Source organism: Prorops nasuta, unplaced genomic scaffold (assembly GCF_024137725.1).
Source record: "Prorops nasuta isolate Cenicafe-Biocafe unplaced genomic scaffold, Cenicafe_Pnas_1.2 PNAS00003, whole genome shotgun sequence".
Lineage (NCBI taxonomy): Eukaryota > Metazoa > Arthropoda > Insecta > Hymenoptera > Bethylidae > Prorops > Prorops nasuta.
The window spans coordinates 11,630,857-11,654,630 of NW_027116800.1; the positions used below are offsets into that span (position 1 = coordinate 11,630,857).

Genomic DNA, 23,774 nt, shown 5'->3' on the forward strand with positions numbered 1-23,774 from the left:
TATATAATACAAAATTGATACGGTATAAATGCAAGCTAATGGTAATTGCAAATTATAGTTAATGTTTGATGTAACCAGAATAACAATGACATTAACATAAATTATGCAATAGTAAAATAATAGTTTGTAGTATTATTTAATTGAGTTGGATGTATAATTTGTGGGTACGTTGTACATTTAACAGAGAATAAGAATGAAATCGAAAAATTCAGTCGTTCATATTTTAGTGTCGATATCACGTACTATTTAAATACCTAAATATATACATATATTTGTATATATATGTATATTTAATACTTTTATGGCTAATTTTGACAGATTTTCGCCTTTTTATACTTTGTCATCAGTTGTCCTGCCACGAGCAGAAATCCTATTTTTTCCTTTATGAGGACCACAGTGACAATTAAACCTATAGGACAGGACTCTATGTGTGTGCATTTCAAATGATTTGAGTTTTACGCCTGTAAAATATTAAAGTATCTTCTTCAAATTCAGTCTACGTTTTTGTTTCTTTTTTAATTAGTTGGTTCAATGCTACGCCTTTTTTCATCAAAATCTCTCCAAAAGTATAATCGATGCTGTGAAAGAAAAATTTATGACGAGACAATCTAACTGTAACAAAATCTCAAACTACTTATTAACATTACGGTTAACGTCGTTTAAACAATAAATTACATGAGGATTTAATCATACTAACTGGCTCAAAGATAACATGAAAGTATTCACATTATCAACTGTCGTAAATTTTGATATATGTATGATTGCTAAATTACTTTTGGCAGGAATGAACTCTATTTTACCTCTACTACGCACTGTTGCATCGTGGAAAAAGATTTGTTTCGCGCCAATTGAAACCATAGCGCAGCGGTAAGATCACTGTGCAAATATTATTTATATATATATATATATATATATATGCATAATCGAAGAGATTACTTATAATCAATAGTCTTGAGAAATAACTGATGGAGTAATTTTTTTGGTGCTTTAAATTACTATTTTTAATGAGAATTTGATTGGACGTCCAGATCAAGAGTTTTGCTAGAAAGCTGACCTCGGTAAATAGACGCACTAAAATATTTAAGGAACATTCAATTACTTATGATTACAGTTCTGACATAAAGTTTATTCTTTCAGTACGCAGTAACTTCTCTCATATTCCACTCTATGCTTGCACAATATTCTGTGTTGTAAATTGCATTTGAAGGCGTAGAGACTATAATAGATAATTAGGAAGGACGTTACTTTGTGGAAAATCACTTAAATCTATCGTAATATTCGTAATATGCCTATGTTCATTACAATCATAGATATTCGATACATATTAGCGATGTTTTGTCATTTATTTACAAATATATAGCACTTTCACCGTGAGCCGTGAGCTTGACCTGGATTTTCAAAGATGCGAATATCACTAGAAAAATTAATATACTATGTACAAAAAGGTGAAAAACGCTGTGTTCTTTTTGTTATACAAAGATCTTTCCAATCCTAACATGAAACTGTTAGATTTCACGCGACACCTACAAAGTATCATTATAGACACATATTACTGAATACTCTTCTCTTCCTTTTGTTTATAATTTCAACTCGCGGCTCAAGGGAGTTTAGAATGGAAGGAATTGTTTATTTTACAAGCTGAGTAATGGATGATGGCTTAGCTTCGTACATAGCATTTCTTTAACGCTTACAGGTTTATCGATAAAGTATAATCGATTCGCACAATTCACTATTACTCCTTAATTAAAACTAGAAACAATCTCTAATGACTTTGTGAGTAAAATTTTTGTAGTGAAATTTGTTGAGCAGTGTCTAGTACATACGAGAGCAAAGCGAGCAGAAAATCATCATCATTATTATCATCGGCGTGATAAAAAAGATCATGGCAAAGTCTCTCACGATGGGGAATCGCTAGTGATGAATGAGAATCGCTATATTCAGATGGAAAATCAAGCGCTAGAAGTGTGCGAGAAACAAAAACTTTAACTTTTACGTAGAAATAAAAAATATTCATCAATAAAAAACATCATTATTGCTTTGAAGAAGAATTGATAAAATTAGGCTATTTTTCGGCCTTGTAGATGTAGTAGTCTCCCTCCCTTGGATGAGTAAACTGTGAAAGTTATAAAAAATCAATACGTTTTTAGGCCACTTTGTGGATGGTAACTGAATCGAAAAATCATAGTAAATGAAAATACACTCATGTATTGCCACCTTCGCGTACGATTATAAATATTGACTCTGAGATCCTGCATCTACTTTCGCCACGCACTTATTCATACTAATCTTTCGCTCATTACCATTCATACGTATGTATTTTTTGCTACAAGTTCGAATTGCTACGGATTGCCTGTAGTTACTACAGGCACATATTGACTCATTCATCCATTTATTGGCTATGCAATCGTCCGCCACAAGCTTTCACTTGTTTGCTGGTAACCTTTGGTATCGCGCCGATGATCTTAACACGATTTTGCTGTTGCTGCTGCTGACGATTATCGCAGAATTGCGGAGGAGGTGCGAACACGAGCTCATTTTGGTTCCCCGAGGAGGGACCGGCGTTGAATTCTGGCGGAGGAGGTACGAAGAGATCGCCGTTTGTTTCTTCGGCGTCAGCCTCGATGGGTGGGGGTAGTTGTGCTAAACTAACCGCGTGTCTCGTGAGCATTCCACTTCCATAGCTGGCCCGCTTAGGATTATTCTCTTTCTCCATTGAGATTAATCCTGTATGTTGAGCATCGTTGGCGTGGGATCTCGAGTCATCGAATCCGGTTGGTGGACCCACTGGTACGTCTTGGTCGGAGCTAACGCCACTCGAGCTATTATCCCCATCCTCTACCAGAGTCTGCTGCGTCTGCTGCATCAGAAAGTCATTTGGATGGCTTTTTGACGATTTCAGCTGCGTCCTTGCCTTCTGAATCTCCTCGGCGCTAAACGAGTGAGGCAAAGAGCTACTTCCCGAGGAGCTAGACCCCGAAGTATTGGAATTTCCTGATGTCTCCCTCGTGGAATCCAGTTTATCCCGAGCTGCTGCTTTCTCCAATTCCTTTACGATCTCGTTCTCCCCATCTTCGTCTGTCTCTCCTTCGCCCTCGTAATCATTCTCGGATTCTGACAGACTGTAATCTGGCTCTGGTATCGGTGGTGCACCCGAGCCTAAATTATTGTTGTTCGATGCCAATGACGATAGGTTCGTAGCCGATGAGCTAGTGCTCACCGCCTTTTTCTTCCTCTCCCGAGTTCCTGTTATGCTGTGACTCCTGTTGGTCTTCAATGGCTGGGCATATTGGTTATTGTGATTGTTCGTCTGGTTATTCGCATTGCCGTTGCTAGTATTATTATTTTGTTGATTCGTTGGCTTGAAGCTTGCGTTGTTCGGTGCTCGAAGGCTGTGCGATTTTCTCACGTGAGGCCTGTTGGAGTGTGCCGGTAGACTTCTGGACCGAAAACCAACCATTTTCATATCCTCTGGTGATGCATAAAGCTTCGCACTATTGGACGGCCGAAAGCTAGACATGATACCATAGTTTCCTTCTGCTGTTGCCGCGGCCAGTTCTGCTGGCAAAATTGACTCTTGTTTAATATCACAATTATCGTTCTTTGAAAGCAATGTCAAATAAAGCGTACCTTTCACTTGCTGAATGTGCGCCATATTATCGTAGACCGATGCTGTCGTGACAACGTCAGGAGCGTTGGGACCGACGTTCACCTTCACCACTTGTCCTACTGGTGGTGGAGGTGGTGGATGATTTGGCGGTGGAAGACCATTTCTGCCATTTAGCAAGTTTACGTCTTCCTGACTCTTGTGGCCTTTAGAAACGAATATCGATGGCTGTCCTTGAATATTCAAATCTGGAGTACTGTGAAAGTCTCTGTGAAGGTCGGAACCACCACCGAGACCACCGAAAAATCGCACTCTCGAGCTCAGCTATAATACAATTACACGAATAATATTAGTACAAAGATTGACGAACATTTTCGATTAGCAATTGCAGCTACTCACTTTGCCCTTTCTTTTCATTTCAGCCACGCTTGCATAAACTCTGCCAGTCTTGGCTGGCGAAGATGGATGGGATTTAGTGGCCTGAGCAGTTTGGAAGTGAGAACTCATCATCGATGAGCTATATTGACCGTTTGTGCTACCTTGCTGACGCTGGAAGAGCTCCTGCGTATAATACATAAATCAGAGTGAGATTATTATAGCTTTGTTCCAATAGCCAAACGATGCAATAATCTTTTTATAAAGTACCTCCAGTTCTGCAGCCGTGATACGGCTGGAGGTTGGTCTTGAGCGAATACTGGCTGTCCTAGGTTGTACCGGTGTACTCTGCCCTGTGTTGGATCCAGTTGACGTCTGTTGAGGAAGATGAATGGATTCGGCACTACTAGATTTGGCACCAGTTGACGCGATCTCGTCACGATCGTCTCTTTCTCCACCACCTTCTGCGAAACACAAAAATTAGAGTCTGAAATTCCTCCACCTTCGCAAAGAGTTATCCCATCTTAGAAATATGAAAATTACCTAGGCCAGCAACCATTGATCTTGCTCTGGCTCTTCCTACGCTTAACGTCGTTTTAGGGTCCCTTCGTGGGGGCACCGGAGCTGGGGATCTACCAAGCGTACCACACATCACCACATTTTTGTTTCCATTACGAGGCAAAGTAGCGTACTGCCTCTGAAGGGGCTGATTAGTTGGCAATGCAGCCGTGGATTGGGAATTTGGCAGAGCGATTACTGCGGGTGATATTACAGTCATCCTAACCAGCTCTCCAGATTTTCGAATAAGATCAACAACGTGTTCGTGAGAAGCCGTAGTCACGTCCTCTCCGTTGATCTATTAAATAAAGTATAGTAAATATAACACAGTCCTTTTGTAATGTGTGCGAGTCCTTGCTAGAAAATGCTTACGTGAATAAGAAAATCTCCTTTTCTCAATCCTGCCATGTCAGCTACCCCACCACGGTCAACGTCGTCCAAATACTGCAATGCGGGATACCTGGCCGAAGGTGTCATCTCCATCAAGGGTGACGTAGCTTTGGCACCTCGAAGGACAAACCCAAAACCCTTGACGGATCGATGCAAGACTACTGTTCGTGGCTCGGATGATAATCTACAGATCGAAAGCGTACAACTGAGTGGTAAATCTTGTTTTAAAGAACAATCGTGTTGCTTTTGAGAATAAAACAATTACGGTTTTTTCAATCTTGGAGCTGTTGCAAAATACTTGTGCTGAGACTCGCGACGTCCTAGAACTCTATTTCTGGCATCCCTGGCTGGTTCTCGAGCTCCCAAAGGAATATTTGTATGACGCAGTCTGACCTCCTGAACGCAATTTGCGGGGAAGAGACCCGTACCTTGACCACGAAGAGAGCCTTCGAGAAGGCCGCAATCTGTAGCACCAGTCACTACAAAGAGAAAGAAGAGGGTGAAAAATCTGTCATAAATATCCAGGTGCTTGAACAACGTTCATTAATAATAATAATAATTTTGAGGATGATGCGAGTCACCTTCGAGGATGTCTCCCTGATTGATGACCAAGTGACCTGGTATACCACTGTTGTAGCTTTCCACGCAAACTACAGTCGTGCCAGGGATTGTCAAAGAGTTGGTTGTGTCGGATTGAGAGGTTCCAACTCCGGAACTATCGCTGATAACGTCGGACGCTGTGTCACCAAGACTCTTGTCTGCAACGAACAATGAAAATTTGCTTTAAACCAAGTTGTTATTACCTGCACGAACCGGCTTATCTCATCCTCGCTCTTATCCTTACATTCTAAAGAATGAATTTCATGCGACACTATGTCTTCCTTTTCTGATTAAGTAACGCTATTCTTCTAAACTTGTCACATTCACTACGTGTGTAAGTATAGTATAGATCTCCATGAGAATGAGAGAATTCGGAACGTAGAGGTCAAGATTGAGAGGGAGGGAGGGAGGGAGGGAGGGAGAGAGAGAGAGAGAGAGAAAGAGAGTAAGAGTGAGAAAGATGATGACATGAGACGATGTATAACCAGAAACTCTCGCGTGAGACTGATGGCAATGAATGAATAAATGAATGAATGAATGGTGTAATGATCCGAGGGATGACTCTATTGAAACATCGAACGAGAACATGCATTGTCTATAGAAGCATCTCGTTTAAAATTCCTCGCGTACCGGATTTTTGGTGGTGATGGTTAGACGCTTACAAGTATCAAGTGCACAAACAATTCGACTTGCTCCGAACAATAGATTGCTGAAAATCCATCAAATAATTAGAGGTTCCATCGAAACTAGACAATCCTTGTGGTTAGAACATCCTGTTGGCGCATCTCCCTCGTATAGAGGTGCATAATTAGACACGAGGTTCTCTGTGGCTGTTGAGTCAAGTTTTTTACAAGAGATTTCTCTTATGTTAAAAGGGGGTGGGGGTGGAGGGGAGGAAAAGTGAAGGAAAGTGTTACTTGGGTACCTGTGACAATGCTGGCAGAATCTTCGCCGGACGGTTGGTTGCTGCCCTCTGACAGGCTGGAGCTTGCCGAGCTGAACGGTGCTAAGCTTCTGCTGCTGGGTGAGGGGGACGGTGGCTGCTGCATCTCCATCGTTCTCTGTATGTCCAAACGGTGTTGGAGCTCCAAACGATGTTCTTGCAATCTTGTGAGACCCTCCATTCTTAAGTTCATCGGCAATCTTGAAAGGGAGCGTAACTCCAAAGTTGCAATCGGTCTACAGGAGATGAGCGTAAATTGTCTTTCAACGTGTCCTTGGGCGTACGAGTTGGTCTCACGAGTGAACAATTCATTGATATACGGAATCGGAGTAGAGAAGATTGCGTTTCTCTCGGTATATACATATATATATATATATATATATATATATATATAGAGAGAGAGAGAGAGAGAGAGATAATGAACGCGAGGACCTCGATCCATTGCCAAGAACAGTAAAGACAGTTTATGCTTACCTCGGGGTTTCCTTGGTGGATCCAGCAGAGTTCTGGTAGTCGGAGGACGCTCTGCTTAGAGCTCCACGGTGGGAGTCGCTGGACGAGGTTCTACTGAGCGTTGGTGGCGGATGGTGGCTAGATTGCTGATCCATGGACGGTAGTCGGAATTGTTCGGACGGTGGCTGTGCGACATTGGCATCGAATTGTTCGTCTGGCAGCCTGTTGAGCGTACTGTTAGAGTATTGGACGGTATTTTGCTCCGGTCCTCGGAGAGTTCCGGATACGCTGGCGTATTGTTCCGCGGACGGTACCCTTGTCACAGAGGCAGTCGTGTACTGTTCGACCGAGACGGTTCTGGTGAGAGTGCCACTGGTGCTGGCATGCTGCTCCGTGGACGGTATCCTCGTCAAGGTGCCCAAATTGCTAGCCGAGCAGCTCGTGGTCATCGTCATTGTACCGGCGAACGCTACTGATCGCCGCTTGGGATTGTAGCGTGGTGGCCCTTTAAACGGTACTGCAAAAGGTTGCAAGGTTAAGTAAAGTAAACATTACTTAGCCTTACAAGGTCGTTTCTCTTTTGTTATCCGGAGCCACGTCATCGGGATTCCTTCTCTCTTCCACTTTGCTCATCTCGCTAATCCCACTCGGGGCTTAAACTTTCGTTAGTCGTCGATTACGAGGTAAAAGCATTTTAGGAAGCATATACACAAGGGTCGCGAGAACCAAGTTCTCGCTGCAGTCTTATCTCTCCACGCTACTATTCTCACAAATTTACCAGTGAATTCACACTCTATTGGTATATACTATGCAATGTCACAATTCTTTAAGAAAAAAAGAGAGAAAGAGAAAAAAACAAACAAATGTAAAACAAAATATAAATTTGTTTGACGGAAGAATTTCCTGCTTTTTTTACATTTTGTACGAACTGTGACGAGACACCAAATCACACTCTACCCAAAACACATTTCTAATTTTACTTGTTACAGGGTCGCTGCTGCCAGGATTCAGAAGCATCGCAGATTGTGCAAGGAAAATTTTCAAATAGCACGCCTGGGACATGCAAAGAATTCCGCAGGATCTCCTGGCAGCTATCGACTTCATACGACAATTAAATCCAATGTTACTCTGGTAAATAATAATAATAATTAGTAACTCGGAAGCAAACAATTTTCCTCGTTACTCCTTGTTAGAGTTCTAAATGGGTAGTAGTAATTAACGTCTTGCAAACCATCATCACCAAAGGTTTTTCCATACCATCGTTATGGGTTTGTTAGTCGAATACACCACAGATACACGTATGTCAATGAAAGGAGCGTGTGTTTGTCCTACCTACTGTTTACACCATGCACGATTAATCGACGATAATGGATTGTTGAAAATGGAATGGGGGTAACTTGCGCGTGCTCATGCTGGCATGCCATACATCTAAACAAGCATCGATTATTTCCCTCAGTATGATGTCGAATGATTCGTGATATATATACAAAACAGTATGGATTCATGATGCAACTATTCTCCCTTCAACAGCACCGATGGCACGAAGTGACTTGTATGATAAAGATGGATCGATGAATCTCGTAGTTTGTATCCAGTGTTTCAGAAAGCCCAAAACCTTCCATGACTCACCAACTTCCTCCGGTTGATAGTTTTTGATGACTTCGGCCAGCTCCATATTGCCAGCAATCACAGCGACCTGATAAGGTGTCTGATTGGCGTAATTCAAGCTATCCTTCTGCGCTCCCCTAAAGAGCAGAAGACGAATACACGAAGAATCTGTATTGTTGACAGCGCAAACATGAAGGGGAGTGTTTCCAGAAGCGTTTCTGGCGTTCATATCTGCCCCGTACGACAACAAATGGTCCAAATGTTGTACCAAATTATTTCTGCAGGCCTGGACAAAAAATCAGGTTAATTTGGCACGGCTGGCTATAAATAGAACAGCGATAGGTACACGCGACGCAATGAATTTCCGTGGACGTACTTGATGAACTTCCTGCCAGCCCTGAAGATCCTGAGCACCTATCGTGGCGTGATCGTGAAGCAGAGCTTCGCACAGCATTGGGTCGGTTTTGTAAATAACGCTGTAATAGAGGGGAGTGAGACCCTTGGTGTCCTTGTAATTTGGGCTAGCGCCTAATTCCAGGAGGGTTTTAACAGCCTCCAGACTGTTTCTCTCCACGGCACGATGCATCGCTGTCAAGCCCTCCTTTGTTCTATAGTCCAACAGGGCCCCGCCATTCACCAAGGCGATTATCACCTTCGAGGGCTTCTTCAGACTCGTCGCCAGAGTCAGAGGGGTCTCTGAAAACAGGAATTAACATTAGTTCCCCTCTGAATGACGAGCTTTCGTTGAAAACTATTCCTCAAACTTACCTCCAGTTTGCTGACAATGAAAATTTGGATCCAATCCCCTGCTGCACATATTGGCAATTTTCTCCACTTGATTATTCTGCACGTAATCCAGCAGCTTTCGGAGGTTTGTCCTGGTGTGCATCGCCTTGAGTTGCTTCTCGTCAAGGTGCAGCATCTTGTAGACCCGTCTTTTATACTTGAGCTGAAAGAACATGAAGAGGAACACGCGCAATTAGAAGAGTGACGAATCTTGGCGATGCAGACTCTGATGGAGGACTGATGTCCCACGACTCTTATCAACCGCTTAAGAGTGTCAATGCTATGCTATAAATTCTTCAGATAACGCTTTATCTCTTTGATTTTAATGGGAATTGTTTATGCTCTCGATTGGGATCGATGACGAAATAATTCCAGACAACTCGACACACCGATCATCTCGACTGGTGAAATAATTCAGCTTTCCAACCGTTCTCCATTTCTCTCACCTCCAAGTAACCAACGGGTCCATTGAAGGGATAGTCACCCAGTCGACGCTCTTCATCCAGGAATTTGCCAGCCTTGCCATTGACCGGCGGGCAGAACAGGCCGTAGTTGAAGCTCTCCTTCAGCTCCTGCAAAATACACAGACCAATTAGAGAGAAGAAGGATGTCCATGGTACATCGGAAGCTCCTCATTTCCTCATGCAAATCAACATTCACGAGAAACGGAGAATCGCAGCAGCATCAAACGCATCATTCTTGATCCTAGAGGATTATCCGGTATTACTTTTCTGGAAGTTATAGGTTTTTTCAACGAAGATTCCAGGAAGCAGTCGTAGGAAACTCTTGAGGATGGGGTTGGCTGGGGGCAGGTGTAGGTTTGTACTTGGAGCGTCGAACGAAAAACACTGTGCGGTACACGTGCTGGGGTAGGAGCATCATCGAGTAGGCATATATACAGGTATACATGTACAAGGTAGAAATGAGGCAGAAGCAGAAGAGGGGCAGGCTGGAAGGCAAGCAAGCGAGCAAGCAAGCAGAAGAGAGTGCATTATCACCGCGTTTACCATGCCAGAAAAGAGTCGATTCCGACTGTCCGCCCACCGGGCAGACCAGCAATCATGCCAACAATAGCCACGAGTGGAACACGTGTCAAATTAAAGGGCTACGAAAGTGTATCTCAGAGGGAAAGGGGACTCCTGCAGCTGCTGGAAGAATTGCGCCGGCGAAGGAAGAAGCGCACAAAGCGACATCAACTACAAGGATAGGACTATTCTTCATATTCCGCTTCGGGCAGCCTCCTCGTCCTTGAACCCAGCGGAAGGTCTTCCTCGAAGATTTAGATGCAACGCGGCATCGCTCTTTTGGTTTATGATCCATCGATCGGCCTTGGACCCGATCGAAATTATCGCCCCGATTATCTTATACTGTACATATAGATATTTATACATATATGTTTAAGGCATATATATATATATATATATATATATAGATATAGATATGCGCAAACTGGAAGAGCTCTCGTTCTCGCGCCAGTCGATTCCAACTCGCAGCGAGCGAACGAGGTTTCTCGTCGTCTCGATAAGAAAACGATAAGACTTCTTCTGTTTTTGTCCCATTGCACAGCTTGGTCAGCCACACACATTTTGCAACGTTATTCATCGTTTCCCCCTGCGGACCAATAAACCTTGCACCTTTTTCGGAGTGAAAGTCTCCCGTTTGGTCAACTAAGTCACTAAATTTTCGTTCGGACATTAAGATACTTTGGGATGTGTGCTTCGCTTTATGCATAAATGTATGAACGCGTGCCAGACGCGCAGCAGTTTAAAATTATAATAAAGAGTCGACACGACCGTGCTCTTCGCCTTATCGAGAAAATTGCACGGTGGATTTCTTCGGGATTCCCAGTAGCACTTTTCTCAACTTCCCCCTCGTTTCTTCGCTGCCTTCCAGAGGGGTGCGAGGGGGGTTTCTAGGTGCTTTTTGGGAATTTGAGGGAGCTGTGATGCTGGAAAGGATCTAGCAATGCTCCGAGGATGTCTCGTAGATTGAATTTCTTCAGGATCTTCAGCACCATTTTTTCAGCTTATTCCTTCTATCTTCTTCGGCGATTTTAAGAAGGTCGTTAGGAGGTCCTTAGTCATTTTTTGAATTGTTCTATGGACGCGCTGGTTCTGCCAAAGATCGAACAATGATCCTAGTGTGTCTTGCAGACTGAATTTCTTCAGGATCTCTAGTACCATTTTTTTAACTTCCTCCTTGCTTCTCAGGAGAGTTTCAAAAAGGATGCGCGAGGGTTTTCTGGGTGATTTTTGGAAGTTCAACATCCACTGCGGCCCTGGCAAGGCTCGAGTAATGCTCCAAGCGTGTCTGAATCGTGCTTTATGGTGTGTAATTGCGCCGGCGGCACGACCAGACTGGAAAGAACCACAGCCACTTCGGTCTTAAGCTTTCCTCGACTTTTGCCTCGAACGACGCATAAACTCACTTGCCAGATTCCCCCTTCCACTCTAAAAAGAAAAAGTATTAAAAATAAGAAACAAAAATACCCACAGCAATCTTCTCAATCTTCCCATTCCAGAAGCTTCGGCAGAGGCCACTCGATGAATTTTGCACAATAAAGATAAATATCTATAATTTTCTTGCACTTGGCACTCACTTCTCTCGATCCGTAGAAAGAGAATTCACCATACAAAATTCAGGTGACAAGGCAGACGACGAATCTTCTATGAAACAATTGTATTTTCTTTACCAACACAATGCCCTAAAAACAAGGTCTCTCTACACAAGTAAGAAGCTCCAGTACCACCACCTGGGAGTACGTAGCACCTCTCGAGGAAAGAAACCAACAATAAGATCCGGATGAGCGAAACTAGGCGGAAATGACCGGGGAGTATCCCAGACGGATTCTGATGGAGCAATTAAGCGTCGAGTTGGGAATGTCAGTGATTAAATCGGATATTGGTGAGATGCGCACCATTTTACCTAGCAATTAAGTTTCGGGAAATTCGTTTCTGATTGAAGTCAGTCAGAGATGGAAAAATCGTCACTCTGACGTGACTTTTTGCACGGTGAAAATATTATAAAAGTGAGTGTGTTATGGTAGTGGAGTGGAGTGGGTGGGGTAGCGGTGGTTCAGTGTTCGGTAAAGAAGAGGGGGGGGCATGAGGGGTGAAGGAAGGGATAGAGGGAGGGGGGAGGGGGGGTCTGCGTAGAAGGAATTCATGAATACGAGATTGCACTCGGAGAGCCGCGGGCAAGTGCCTGTTGCAGTTGTTGCTACCGCTGTGGAGGAAAGATAGCAACGGATTCCCTTATACTTATGTAGAGGAGGATCCAAGTTTCATCGTGAATGCTTGCGAGCCGAAGGGGAAGAGAAAGAGAGTCCAGAGGCGGAAGAACCGACCCGTCCTTTTGGGGGGCTGAAGACTGCGAGAAGTGGCGACAACAAAGCAACCTATATATATATATATATACAGGAAAACAATGTGCTCAAGAAGAAACAGAGTGAATTATTGAAAACTTGAAGAAACTGGGCCGACAAGGTAGAAGACCAAAATTAGATGGTTCAAGATAGTTTTTAGACCGGAGCCTTGAATACGGTAGGCGAGATACACGCACAGCTTTGCTAGAGGCGTGGAGCTTGTTTTCTAGCTGGTATTCGATTGGTAGGTTCAGGATGTGTGTAAATATAGCCAGAGTCTTATATATATATATATATAGCACAAAGAGGATTCGTCGATCCTGCAGGGTACACGGATCCTTGGTAGCAATTGCTATATTTTGGAGCTTCTTCGTGGACTTTTCGACCGCCTCAGTCTCTGCACGCGCGCGCGCGCTGTTATAGCGTGGAGAAAATTGCAGCGGGCGAAAGTGAAAATCATTATTCCTAGGAGGAGCCGAGATTGAATCCATCTTGGATCCTTGCACCGTGCGCGAGTGTCGTTGCACTTTGAGGCGAACCGGCCCTCCCCCCTCCCCCTCTGCACCTCGCTGGCTCCTTGCATCCTCTCTCTCTCTCTCTCCCTCTCTCTCCCTCTCTTGTTGCTTCATCCCCCCTCCTCCTCCTCGCTCCGACAGCATCCTTACGGCTCTTTCCGCATCATTCGTCCGTTTCAGGAGCGTCCGGGAAGGCCCGAAACCTCGGGAAAACTCGGTGGAATCAGAATGTGCACTGCAGCAACGTTGGGATGATCGAGGCTGATCCGATGAATTCCCAGAAGGCGCATGGACGAGTTTGGCGCGTCGAAGAAGAAAAGGAAAGTCGACGAAGCGAGGGTGGGGTGGATGAGGAAGGGCGTACGGTGACCTCGATCGAGGACACTCGCTTTTACGTGGCGTCATCGCGCGCAGCTGATGATGCAAAATGGAACGTAACGCGTCTGGATGCTCGTTTAGTTTGGACCACTACCACTACCACTACCACCACCACCACCACCACCATCACCTTTCGTTCGACAAGTCTCTCTCTCTCTCTCTCTCTCTCTCTCTCTCTCTCTCTCTCTGGGTGTCGTGCTCTTCTTCATGGTCTTAATTCCTCTTGCAGCGGATCCCCTAATCCTTATGCTCTATTGGAGAGCTATTGCGGCGAAGCTTGTACTCGCGTGCATGGCATGCATGACGAGTGGAGGGAACAAAAAACAGGTATTAATAGGGTAATTAAAGGGAGGGAGGGAGGGAGAGAGAGAGAGAGAGGTTGTAAGATTATAAAAAGGGCTAATTAGTGCATGCTATTAGTATCAGTGAAGACGTACCCTGTACCAAGTAGCCACCTGCGCTCGAGAGACGTTATCCGGAAGTCCGTATATGGGTTATTTATTTTTGTGTGCATCGTGGAGGTGTGGCGGAGGTGTTCGAAGAGTCCAGGGCAGGTCGCAGGTGAGAGGCCGGTGTGACGCAAGTGAACGTACGTCCCAAGTGCGAGAGGCAAAAGCAAAAACAGCAACAACACAAAACAACACCACAGATCAGAAATCAATAAGAATTTGTGCCGGTTTGACGAGCGCTCGGATACTACGCTCTTTTTGCTCGTCTCGATTCTCAACTGTGCGAGTCTGTTAAAAGCCGGGGGAGGCATGGGTAAACAACTACCATTGGCAAAGACCGCAGGAAGAACGAGTTCGCAGAGTGCCTTTCTAATCACAAACTCAACCGGAAGCAGCCGCTTTTACGCCGTACACAGTTGCGGTAAATCGACTGCATCGTTTGTTTATTTATTTATATACATATATAATATATGTGTGTGTATAGATGCATACACTTTTACTACAAGGCCTTCCAAACTCGTCCTGAGAACTATTCTGGCCAGAAGAAAACTGGCCATCGACTACAGATTCGCGATGTTGATATGGAAATGAGGCGCTTCTTTTTCTCGTCTAAATGACAGGACAGATACAAGTGCAGATATATGTTTTAAATTAAAACAATTTTCGTCATCATCCTCTCGCGAACGTTTCATGGTCCAAATTAGTGATTCTCGTGGCATCGCGTCACTTATCCTGTACAGTGTTACGAGCTTAGTGCTCGCTGTTTTATCAGATAATTTACTAGCGGTATTTCTTGGACCAGTCAACGACGCAGGAGCAAAGTGACAGAGAAATATTGAGAAATAAATATATTTGTATAAAAAGGCGGGACCATTGTTAATATGGGTTTTTATAGAGTGCTGTACCTCCTGCGTCCCGGAAGGCAAGCATGTTGGACAGAAAGACGACACGCGTCATTTTTAGCGTGATAAACAATGCGTGGATATACAAGGAGAATGTGAGAGAGTGACGGTGAGAATGACGAGGGAGGATGTAATGAAAAGCAGAAAAGCTACATATTCAAACTCACTGTGTGACTGACGTTACTATGGTGACTCAAAGCCAAATTCGAGTGACGTCATCGCGTGGCTCGAGTACTGTGTTACAACATTTTTTCAAAGAGCCAAAAATAAAGAGCAGAATAGAAAAGAGAGTAGAAGATTCAACTACGCGTGATTTGGAAAATAATGCTTCGCAGTTGGCTCGCGCGACAAGCGAACACCAAGAGCGAAGAGGGAGGAGGGGTAGCAGCGCGTTCTCTTTGTAGATTTTTATTTGAAAAAATGCCATTCTTTCAGCCACATTTCCCTCCCCTCCTCTTCTCTCTTTTCTACGCAGCGAGACTCGACGACTCCGTATTTCTCGATTCTGTATACGCGTATGTACATGTGGCGTATTATCGAGACACGACAAAATCTCTCGTCGTCGCTCGGAGAGTCTCGCTGCAATTCGACACGTGAGTTTTCCTGGAGTTTCTTGGAACGAAGCTGAAGGGAAGATGGCGTAGGTGAAGCGTTTAGTTGGACGGTGATCGTCTACCTTGGGTAGCGAAGCCAAACATTGTTGCTTTACGTCCCAGACGAGTTGATCCTTGGGGAATTGGAGGCACTTGCTGACGTAGAGTTCAGGCACGTGTACTCTAGCCAGCAGGACGCCATCGTCGACAGTGGTGCCTTCAGCCGTTGCAGCAGTGGCATCCTGAGAACAACCTGGCTGTTGGGCCTGTTGCTCCTGTTGCTGCTGCTGCTGTTGTTGTTGTTGCTTCGGTCCTGCCTCCATCGCGAGGACCTCGCACTTGCCGCGGACTCCACCCTTATGCGCTCACATCTGGAAATTTCATGGTAGAATTAAAATACAGTCTCCTCTGGCAAATAGCAAATATTCTCGCGAACCAACATCATCAGCCTGTATTGATACTGCCGAGAGGACCAGTGATCTCAGCCAGACTCTTCGGGACCCTAAACGGTCCGATCAATCTTTCACCAAAAGACGCGCGCGAGTCGCAACAGGTTTGCCCGGTATTTTATAATAAAATTACCCTGACGTACATATACGCTTTCACCCGAGAATAACCTGCAGCAGAAACAGAAACCGATGTAATCGCGCGCTAGCAACGAAAAAGCATGTTGAAAATGATGAAAAGCGAAAGCTTCGCTGTAGGCGGAGAGCGATTGGTCAGAAATTCCTCGGTGCTTTCATGGTAAACCACAGAAAGACGCCACTAAAACTGCGGCTAAAACTTTAAATCACGGGTCGACCGCACTTGGCTGAATCTTCGTGTGTTCCTTCATCGGACGACCTTGAAGCTCGGTAATTTCAGGGCAGAGGCAAGGATGTGGGAAGAATATAAAATTTTGTTTAAAGAAATTAAGGTGTTGGAGTTGTTTGAGAGTTGTGAGGAGAGACGAAGGATGCGAGAGAGAGAGAGAGAGAGAGAGGCAGAAGAGTTGAGGAGAAAAATGAAGAAAGGGGGAAGGAAGGAAGGAAGGGACGGACATGCAACAAACGCATCAATGACAAGCGGTAAATCATAGTTTTATGGGCCGTCTTTGTGTGGCCCTTATTCGTGGCAGCATCGTCAGCCGAAGAAGAGGGTCTTTGGAATTTGTCCGTCCGTCCGTACTCGGAGACTCGGCGTCGAATTCTTGGAAAAAAAAAAAAATCCCCTTGGAGAGAAAATTGTACAAAATGATTTTCCATCCCAGCCGAGGCAATCTCGGTGCATGGATTCTCGCGTGGGTGCTCGCAAGGTTAAACCAGCTTAATTCAGTCTGTCCTTAACGGTCACTCGAATTTAATTAAAACCAAGGACACTGCGCGGTGGACACTGTTGGTGTCCTTGAAATTCCAGAATGCCCGGGGGCAATTTTTCTGCCATTTCCCTGCTGCCGAGTTTGCGCTGCACAATTATAAGCCTCGCTCCGGAATATCGGGGTTAGCATTATTGGCTCGAATGATCGGCCCTTGTTGACGATTTAATTCGCGGGGACGTACAGCAGCCACCATTAATATACATATATATATACGAGTTTTCGTCAGCACCGTCGACACAGGAATTTTTCAAGAGTCTGCTGCAGCACCGCGAGCAACTTGGACGGGGAGTTTCCGCGGGTTTCGATCTCTTTTTCACCCCCGTGCACAAAGGGAAACTAGAGTGAGCGCGTTCCGGGAGAGCAAACACGAGGAGGGGAGATTGAGAAAGGAGCTTGTCGCCTCTCGTGACGATTGCTGGCTGCACTCGGACGAAAAATATAACGCGGAGTGTATTTCAGGCGGAAAACTCGAAAGGTCAAAGATGACGCTCGCTCCACCACTCCCTCGGCGTATTTATATATCTCCTCCACGGAGATACTTAATTAGCAATTTTATGGAACGCGCGCTCGCTCCTCTCGCTCCATTAATCGCAGGTTTGGGGAAAAAACCTCTCGAACGCGCGAGCGATAGTTTTCCCCGGTCCCACTGGAAGAATTTTTCGGGGAATCGCAATTAAGGAATGAGGATCGAGCGGGAAAGAAGGCCGAGAGGCCGATCGTTTCTTCATATAGTTAGTCTCGTGGCTGGCGGATGATGGCTCGCATGGAAAAAAGCACGTGCGATGCACTTGGACCCGGTGCAACGACCTCCACGAGGACGATCACCCTCGACGACGGCGCCGACGACCCCGAACAACCCCGACCCTCAAAACCAAACGCGCGTGTTTTTAGATCGAATCTGCGGCGGACTCCCTGGCAATTTCCAATCGCGACTCCACCCCGAAGAATCTTCCAAGGCCACTCGACGGGTCCTGCGAGATAAAACCTCGCGGAGGAAAATGGCGCCGACGAAGCTTCAGCTACAGAGAGAGAGAGAGAGAGAGAGACGGATGAAAATTTGTCGGAGCACTCCGAAAGGGAAAATTGGACGTTTGAACGTTTCCGAGGAAGAACCAGGAGACATTAAAAATGGCGTCTGCGTGCACGTACATACATGAGTGAAGAAATCATGGATTCACCGTATATACATACATATATATACATATCTGTAAAACAAGCAGCAGCACAGAGATTGCATTTTCATGACGATTACCGGAATGTAGCTTGGATCGGGTGAATGGTCGTAAAAGGAGAGGCTATTGAAAGGGGAGGGGGGATGATTTGGCGGATTAAAGCTGACGTATCGTTTTGCAAAGGGGGTGGGGGGAGGCAGAGATCGGTGGTTGATGGTTTTTTAGCAGAAAAGACAGAGAGAGAGAGAGAGAGAGAGAGAGAGACTAGTAGGTTGAAGATACGAACTTTTGGCGAGAGGAACGACGTTCCTGCTGATGTTTCTGGATCGCAGGGGGTGGTTTCCCGGGGGAAAGGGGTGGTGCACTCTTGTTGCGTACGGTTCGAGGCTTTCCGAGTGACTGCGGGGGGCAGTGGTGGATGGCGGGGGCAGATGGCGCCACTGGATTGCCGGCGGATGTCGGTCGCTTGGCAACCGCGAGATCGACCGTGTGCCACCCCCGGAAGAACCCCCAACCCCTCCCAGGGCTCCAGTCCCTCATCCAACGATCGACGTCTCCGCGCGCCGCCCGAACCGACCAATGCCAAAGCTTGGAAAATCCTCCACCGTTATTGTTATCATTATTCCCATTATCGTTATCACAAACCGGTGAGTTGGTGCATATCGAACTATATGGCAGACGGGCAAGAGTCGAGCAGATTACTCGGCAAACGGGTCGACCGCTGACTGTTTGATTAACGGAACGCGCAGCGAATGGAGGTCAAGCGTTGCGAATCAGCTTAATTGGCGTGGATCTAATCGCGCGCGCGGAGACCTTGCTGCTTGCCTAGTTCTACCTCCTCCCCCAGCGATCCTCGTCGATGCTGCCTCGATTGGGATTAAAAATTACGTCCGGCACACGTTTTCTCCGTGCGACACGCGATGGGGGAACAACTCGTTGCTTCCGCGCCACGTTTTGCTCCCGGCCACCCCTCCCCCCTCCCCCTCCACCTCCTCCTCTTCCTCAGCCAATCTTCCTAAATTCCACCACGACTCACGCAACCTTCGCCGCTCTCTACCTCTTTCACCCCCCCCCCCTCCTCCTTCTTCTTCGCGATTTCGACCAAATTGCTCCGGAGATTCTTTCTCCGAGAAACACCGTTTATTGATATACAAAGTTTGCTTATTATTTGTGGGGAGCAATAATTGCTTTTAAATCGTGCTTCGAGAAAGGGCCTCTCGGTGATTATGATAATGAGATCATTCACTGCGGGTAAAGTGATATGAAATTTAAGACTCTTGCAGTTGGTGCTTTGGAATAACGATGTCCGATTGTATCCTAGAATTTTCTTGTACAGATTAATTGGTATAAAAACTTTTTTATTTCCAACTGGAGTAATAAATATTCCTCCATTCGATATTCTGGTTCACGAGGTAAGATTTAACTAAGACGACTGATGATTTATATATTTATATTTAATGCTCGTAGAATTTTCTATAACATTAATAGTTATAACCGAGGTTATAACCTTTCAGAAATTGCATGCTGTGGAAGGAACGGAAATGGAAAATATTATTTGAGTCACCTTGATGGGGCGTAAGCTAAGATGGAATGGAGACTGATGATTTCTCTATTACTTGATATTTCTAGAATTTTTCAATCTTTCCGAAATTACACATTTTTTAAGAAACGAGGACGGAAAGCGGCGTTATTCGAGTCACCATGATGCCAAGGTGGAACGAAGGTCCATGATTTTTATATTATCGAATACTCGAAGAATTGTTTAATATTATACGAACCTTTTGAAAAGGACGTACTTTTTGAGAAATGAAGAGGGAAAAGTTTATTCGAATCACCCTGATGGTGCCTAGACTAAGGTGGAATGGAGGCTGATTATTTTTATGCTGGCATTAAACGATCTTGCGAGAAGAGGGGTAGGGGAAGTGGGGGGGGGGGGGGGGGACGTATTGCTTGTGGGCTACGGGCAGCAAAACTCGACTCTACACTCCCCGCTGCTGCCAAGAAATATAACGTGGCCGTGGAGCGTCTTCGGTGTTCTTCGCAGGTGGCTTTTTCGTGCTGGCCCTAAATCACGATTCTCCTCCAAGGGCACCCGGGCTGCTTTGTTCTTCTCCCATCCTTTCTGCTACCGGCCTCTTCTCTCTTATTATCAACACGCTTACACGTGTGTATGTAAACTCTCCCGTATCTCAAGCAAAAATTTCACGAATCTTGCCCGATTCCTCAAAATGGTTTTCTCCCCCCCCCCCCCCCCGCCATTTCTTCAACAATCTCCCCCTCCCACTCGGCTTCGCCATGCATCGACGCAATAACGTGTATATAAGCTGCAGTCCCCCCTCGTTTGTCAATCAACACGAATTTCTATTATAATTCTGAGACGAAGCTGCGGGACCGGCAGCAGTCAGCGAGCGGCTCGCGTTCAATCACCGCGTTAAATATCAGCAGCACCTACTGCAGAACCTCTATGAGCTACGATTTATATAGCTGCGCTTTCTAAAATGCATATTCATCATTCCATAAGACGCCGTCAGAGCAAAGGTCCGGTAAATATATATACTACAGATCTGTAATTGTTCCTATCTTCTCTTTCTTGTTTTATGCATCGAGACTATAATTGTTGTATTTCGGGTGGAACCGAAGCTACAAATTCTCTCACATTTGAATTTTCGTCGAAACTTGAGAAACCTCGATGTGAATGACCATTTACGCAGTTGCTCTTCAACATGAATTCATCGCTTTATAACGTTCCCTGAATAAAAAGATGCAACGAACAGAGACCTGTAATTATTTTTATCTTCCCTTTTTTAAGCATCAAGACTAACTGTTGCAAGGTATAGAAAAAACTCTCTTGGTTGAAGTTCATGCTGCGTTTTCCTTAATATTGAATAAGCGCGTCGATACTGTATACATAAAAGTCTCTCTAAACCATGATTTACGAGGAGCTTTTTAAAGTACATTCATCATTCGACGGCAAGCAGTTGAGTGTAAAAGTGCAAGAAATACAAATCTGTAATTATTTACATCTTCCCTTTTTCATCGGTCAATATAGGAATTTCTATAAATCGGAGACGAAGTTGCGGGTCTGAAGCGAGACTCGTGTTGATACACCTCGGAAACCCTCGCTGAGCTACGATTTATATAGCTGCTTTCTAAAACGCATTCATCATTCCAACATGTCGGCAGTGCAGAGAGGTCCGACAAACGCAGGCCTGTTAATTGTTTTTTTCATTTTTCTTGCCTTTTTCGCCCTCTCCACCATCCATAACACCTCGGCCGATTCCACTCCGCTAACAGGTGTTACGATAATTCCACGCTAATTTGCCCATACCCCGCCGAGAGACTACCTTCTTATTATCGTCCGCGCGCCCTCTCAAATTTCACTTTCAACCGCCTCGCCTCCTAAAAATTTTCCACGTGCGCGACTATGCAAAACACTCTTTTCCATAAGAACATATAATACATATATATATATATATATAGATACGTATAGCAGCACGCGCGGGTGAACGAAAAGCAGTCATTACGAGGAAGCAGGGTGGTTCTCGTGGCGTATTATCCGAAAAACGATGAGCGACACATTGTTCGGTCCGGTGACCATATGCGTGTGGCGGCCTCCATGGGAAAAACGTCGTTGAAATACGCGAATGCGAAGGGACGAGGAAAAAGAACGACCACGCAGACGTAGACGGTGTACACGTTACGGGACAAACGAAAGCTAATTAAGCAATTAAGAGCCGAAGGAATCGAAGAGCGAAAATGTGGATATTTTGAAATATAAGATTATGGGTGTAGTATATGGATGGAGGAATAAATTCATTGGCTTAACTGTCGGCTCGGAATAAGAATAAGGAGGTAATAGGCGACTGGATGAGAGAGCAGCGTGGTCAGTTTTACCGAGGCAATAGAGGGTTCGGCTTGTTTTTTTCCCACTCGTGGTATTCATTTCAAGGACAGGAGAGAAACATTTCGATCGGGTTGTAAGGGAGATTCTCGAGGCAGATTTTCTGCACGGGGCAGCTGGCAAGAGGATGCACTAAATCTTGTCCGGATATCTCGCGAGTATATCAGAGAGTCAGTGTGGCAGCGGGGTGTCCGCGGCAGAGAGAGAGAGAGAGAGAGAGAGAGAGTCTCGCGCGTCTTATGCGCCGCGCGGCTCGTCAAACTTTTCCTTCCATTTTTCTTCTCAGCCGCCGCGTGTGTGCAATGTCTATTCGCAAAAAACGCTCCTGGTATTCCGTACGCTTCTGCGCGACGCGCGGGTTCGATGAACCAGAGGAGCGTCGCTCGTGACCTAGCGTGACCCGAGGGACCAAAACTCGCGCGCCTTTCGGTCGGGGGTGACCGTTCAAAGAGACCCGCCCGCCCATTCTCTTGGCGAACAAAACCCGATTGGTTACGACCACCAGGCTCCAACCACGAAAATTCAACGATCCTCGCTCTCTACGAACGCTTATATGTATATATATATACGGACAAAACAAAAGTGCAGGCTCTCGGCTCTTGCTTTCACGAGGGTTGCCCGTGGTCGAACGTGACCGAGATGATCCGAGTGCGGCAAACAAACTGCTAAACGCTGCTGCGATTCTCTGGAATTCTCTCGTTTCGGCAAAAATTTAGCGGGAGGGTTGATTAAACAATAAATAAATAGTCGTCCTTTTCCCAGTTATTTCGCGCGAGCATGTATCTTCTTAACGGCTTTTATTGATTAGCCTGCACCGACGTTAACTCGGCTCGCACAGTGTCGCTGCGCGAGCACACAAACGCGGAGCTACGTAAATACTCCTCTTAACAAAGTGTCAAGCGCTAATTAAGGTAACCGTACATACGAGCTTTTGATATCGTCGAATTTTGCCAAAATGGACCTTTAACGCGTCGAAGGGTGTTCGGTGTAAAGTTGATTGAATAATAAAATAAGTACAGCGGTCCTTTGCGTGAAATTTTTAACGTTGCACGATTTTAAGTTTTTCTTGTGAAATTACTGTACGACTATCGTGGGCGAATTTGTAGCCGCGACGGATGACGTGGCAAATTTACGCTGGATCGTAAAAGAAATACTTGATACAGTTAATGCTATAAAATTGTTGTAATTTTCTAAGACAAAAAAAATCTTACAGCGAAGCTTCTTTAATGGATTTTATCGATCAACTTGCACCCATGTTGACAAAAATTGCATTGTAGCCTTGTACAGCCACGGATGCGCGGTTAAAAAAAATACGAGCATTTTACGTCGGCTTAATATCTCGACGAATATTTCAAAATCTCCGCCGGAGGTATGAAAAAATTCAATTTCCCCCAAGCTTGGATAAGTTTAATGCGAAAAATAGTCCATCGGTTGACTGGTTCGTATTTTGGGTGAGGGTATATATATATATAGGGGCATAAAAAATGGAAGAGCGACTAGGGGAGTAAAAGATGATGATTTCTGACGGATGAATGGGAGAGGAGGAGCTCGCTAGGTACGTCACTGTCGTGTACCAGACTATTGATCCCACGAAGGACTCGGCCAGAGAGAGAGAGAGAGAGAGAGAGAGAGGGCTGGGAGCCGCCGGCAGAGAGAAAACCAAAGAGAGAGTGAGAGAGAGAGAGGGCATAAATAAGGGATGCTGAATCGTATTATTAAAGCACCGTTCGTCGAGACCGCACGACGGAAAATATTTCTTCCACACTCTTGGCCTCTCGAATTAGTTGATGAGAAAACACAGCGTATAGAAATTTTAGATATCAATT

The 23,774-nt window shown here is 45.1% G+C and overlaps 1 protein-coding gene across 2 annotated transcripts in view; it reads right to left on the minus strand.

The window, feature by feature from the left end:
- Positions 1 to 1,105: 1,105 nt before the first annotated feature.
- The window catches only part of Prosap (prosap), a 43,549-nt gene continuing 20,880 nt past the window's right edge, over positions 1,106 to 23,774 (minus strand). The window contains exons 1-18 of one of the 2 annotated variants that reach the window (XM_066747596.1): positions 18,330 to 18,943; positions 15,602 to 15,823; positions 14,929 to 14,931; positions 14,012 to 14,029; positions 9,764 to 9,889; positions 9,300 to 9,480; positions 8,908 to 9,227; positions 8,553 to 8,817; positions 6,945 to 7,440; positions 6,453 to 6,706; positions 5,509 to 5,685; positions 5,193 to 5,406; positions 4,910 to 5,111; positions 4,523 to 4,835; positions 4,250 to 4,443; positions 4,004 to 4,165; positions 3,628 to 3,928; positions 1,106 to 3,555 (exon numbers count right to left, since the gene is read on the minus strand). In XM_066747596.1, coding sequence (XP_066603693.1) covers positions 2,390 to 3,555; positions 3,628 to 3,928; positions 4,004 to 4,165; positions 4,250 to 4,443; positions 4,523 to 4,835; positions 4,910 to 5,111; positions 5,193 to 5,406; positions 5,509 to 5,685; positions 6,453 to 6,706; positions 6,945 to 7,440; positions 8,553 to 8,817; positions 8,908 to 9,227; positions 9,300 to 9,480; positions 9,764 to 9,889; positions 14,012 to 14,029; positions 14,929 to 14,931; positions 15,602 to 15,823; positions 18,330 to 18,587 — 4,872 coding nt within the window. In that variant the 5' untranslated portion in view covers positions 18,588 to 18,943 and the 3' untranslated portion in view covers positions 1,106 to 2,389. Of the gene's footprint in view, positions 3,559 to 3,627; positions 3,929 to 4,003; positions 4,166 to 4,249; positions 4,444 to 4,522; positions 4,836 to 4,909; positions 5,112 to 5,192; positions 5,407 to 5,508; positions 5,686 to 6,452; positions 6,707 to 6,944; positions 7,441 to 8,552; positions 8,818 to 8,907; positions 9,228 to 9,299; positions 9,481 to 9,763; positions 9,890 to 14,011; positions 14,030 to 14,928; positions 14,932 to 15,601; positions 15,890 to 18,329; positions 18,944 to 23,774 lie in introns of those variants that run through there. The other variant, XM_066747597.1, reaches the window with a different exon arrangement.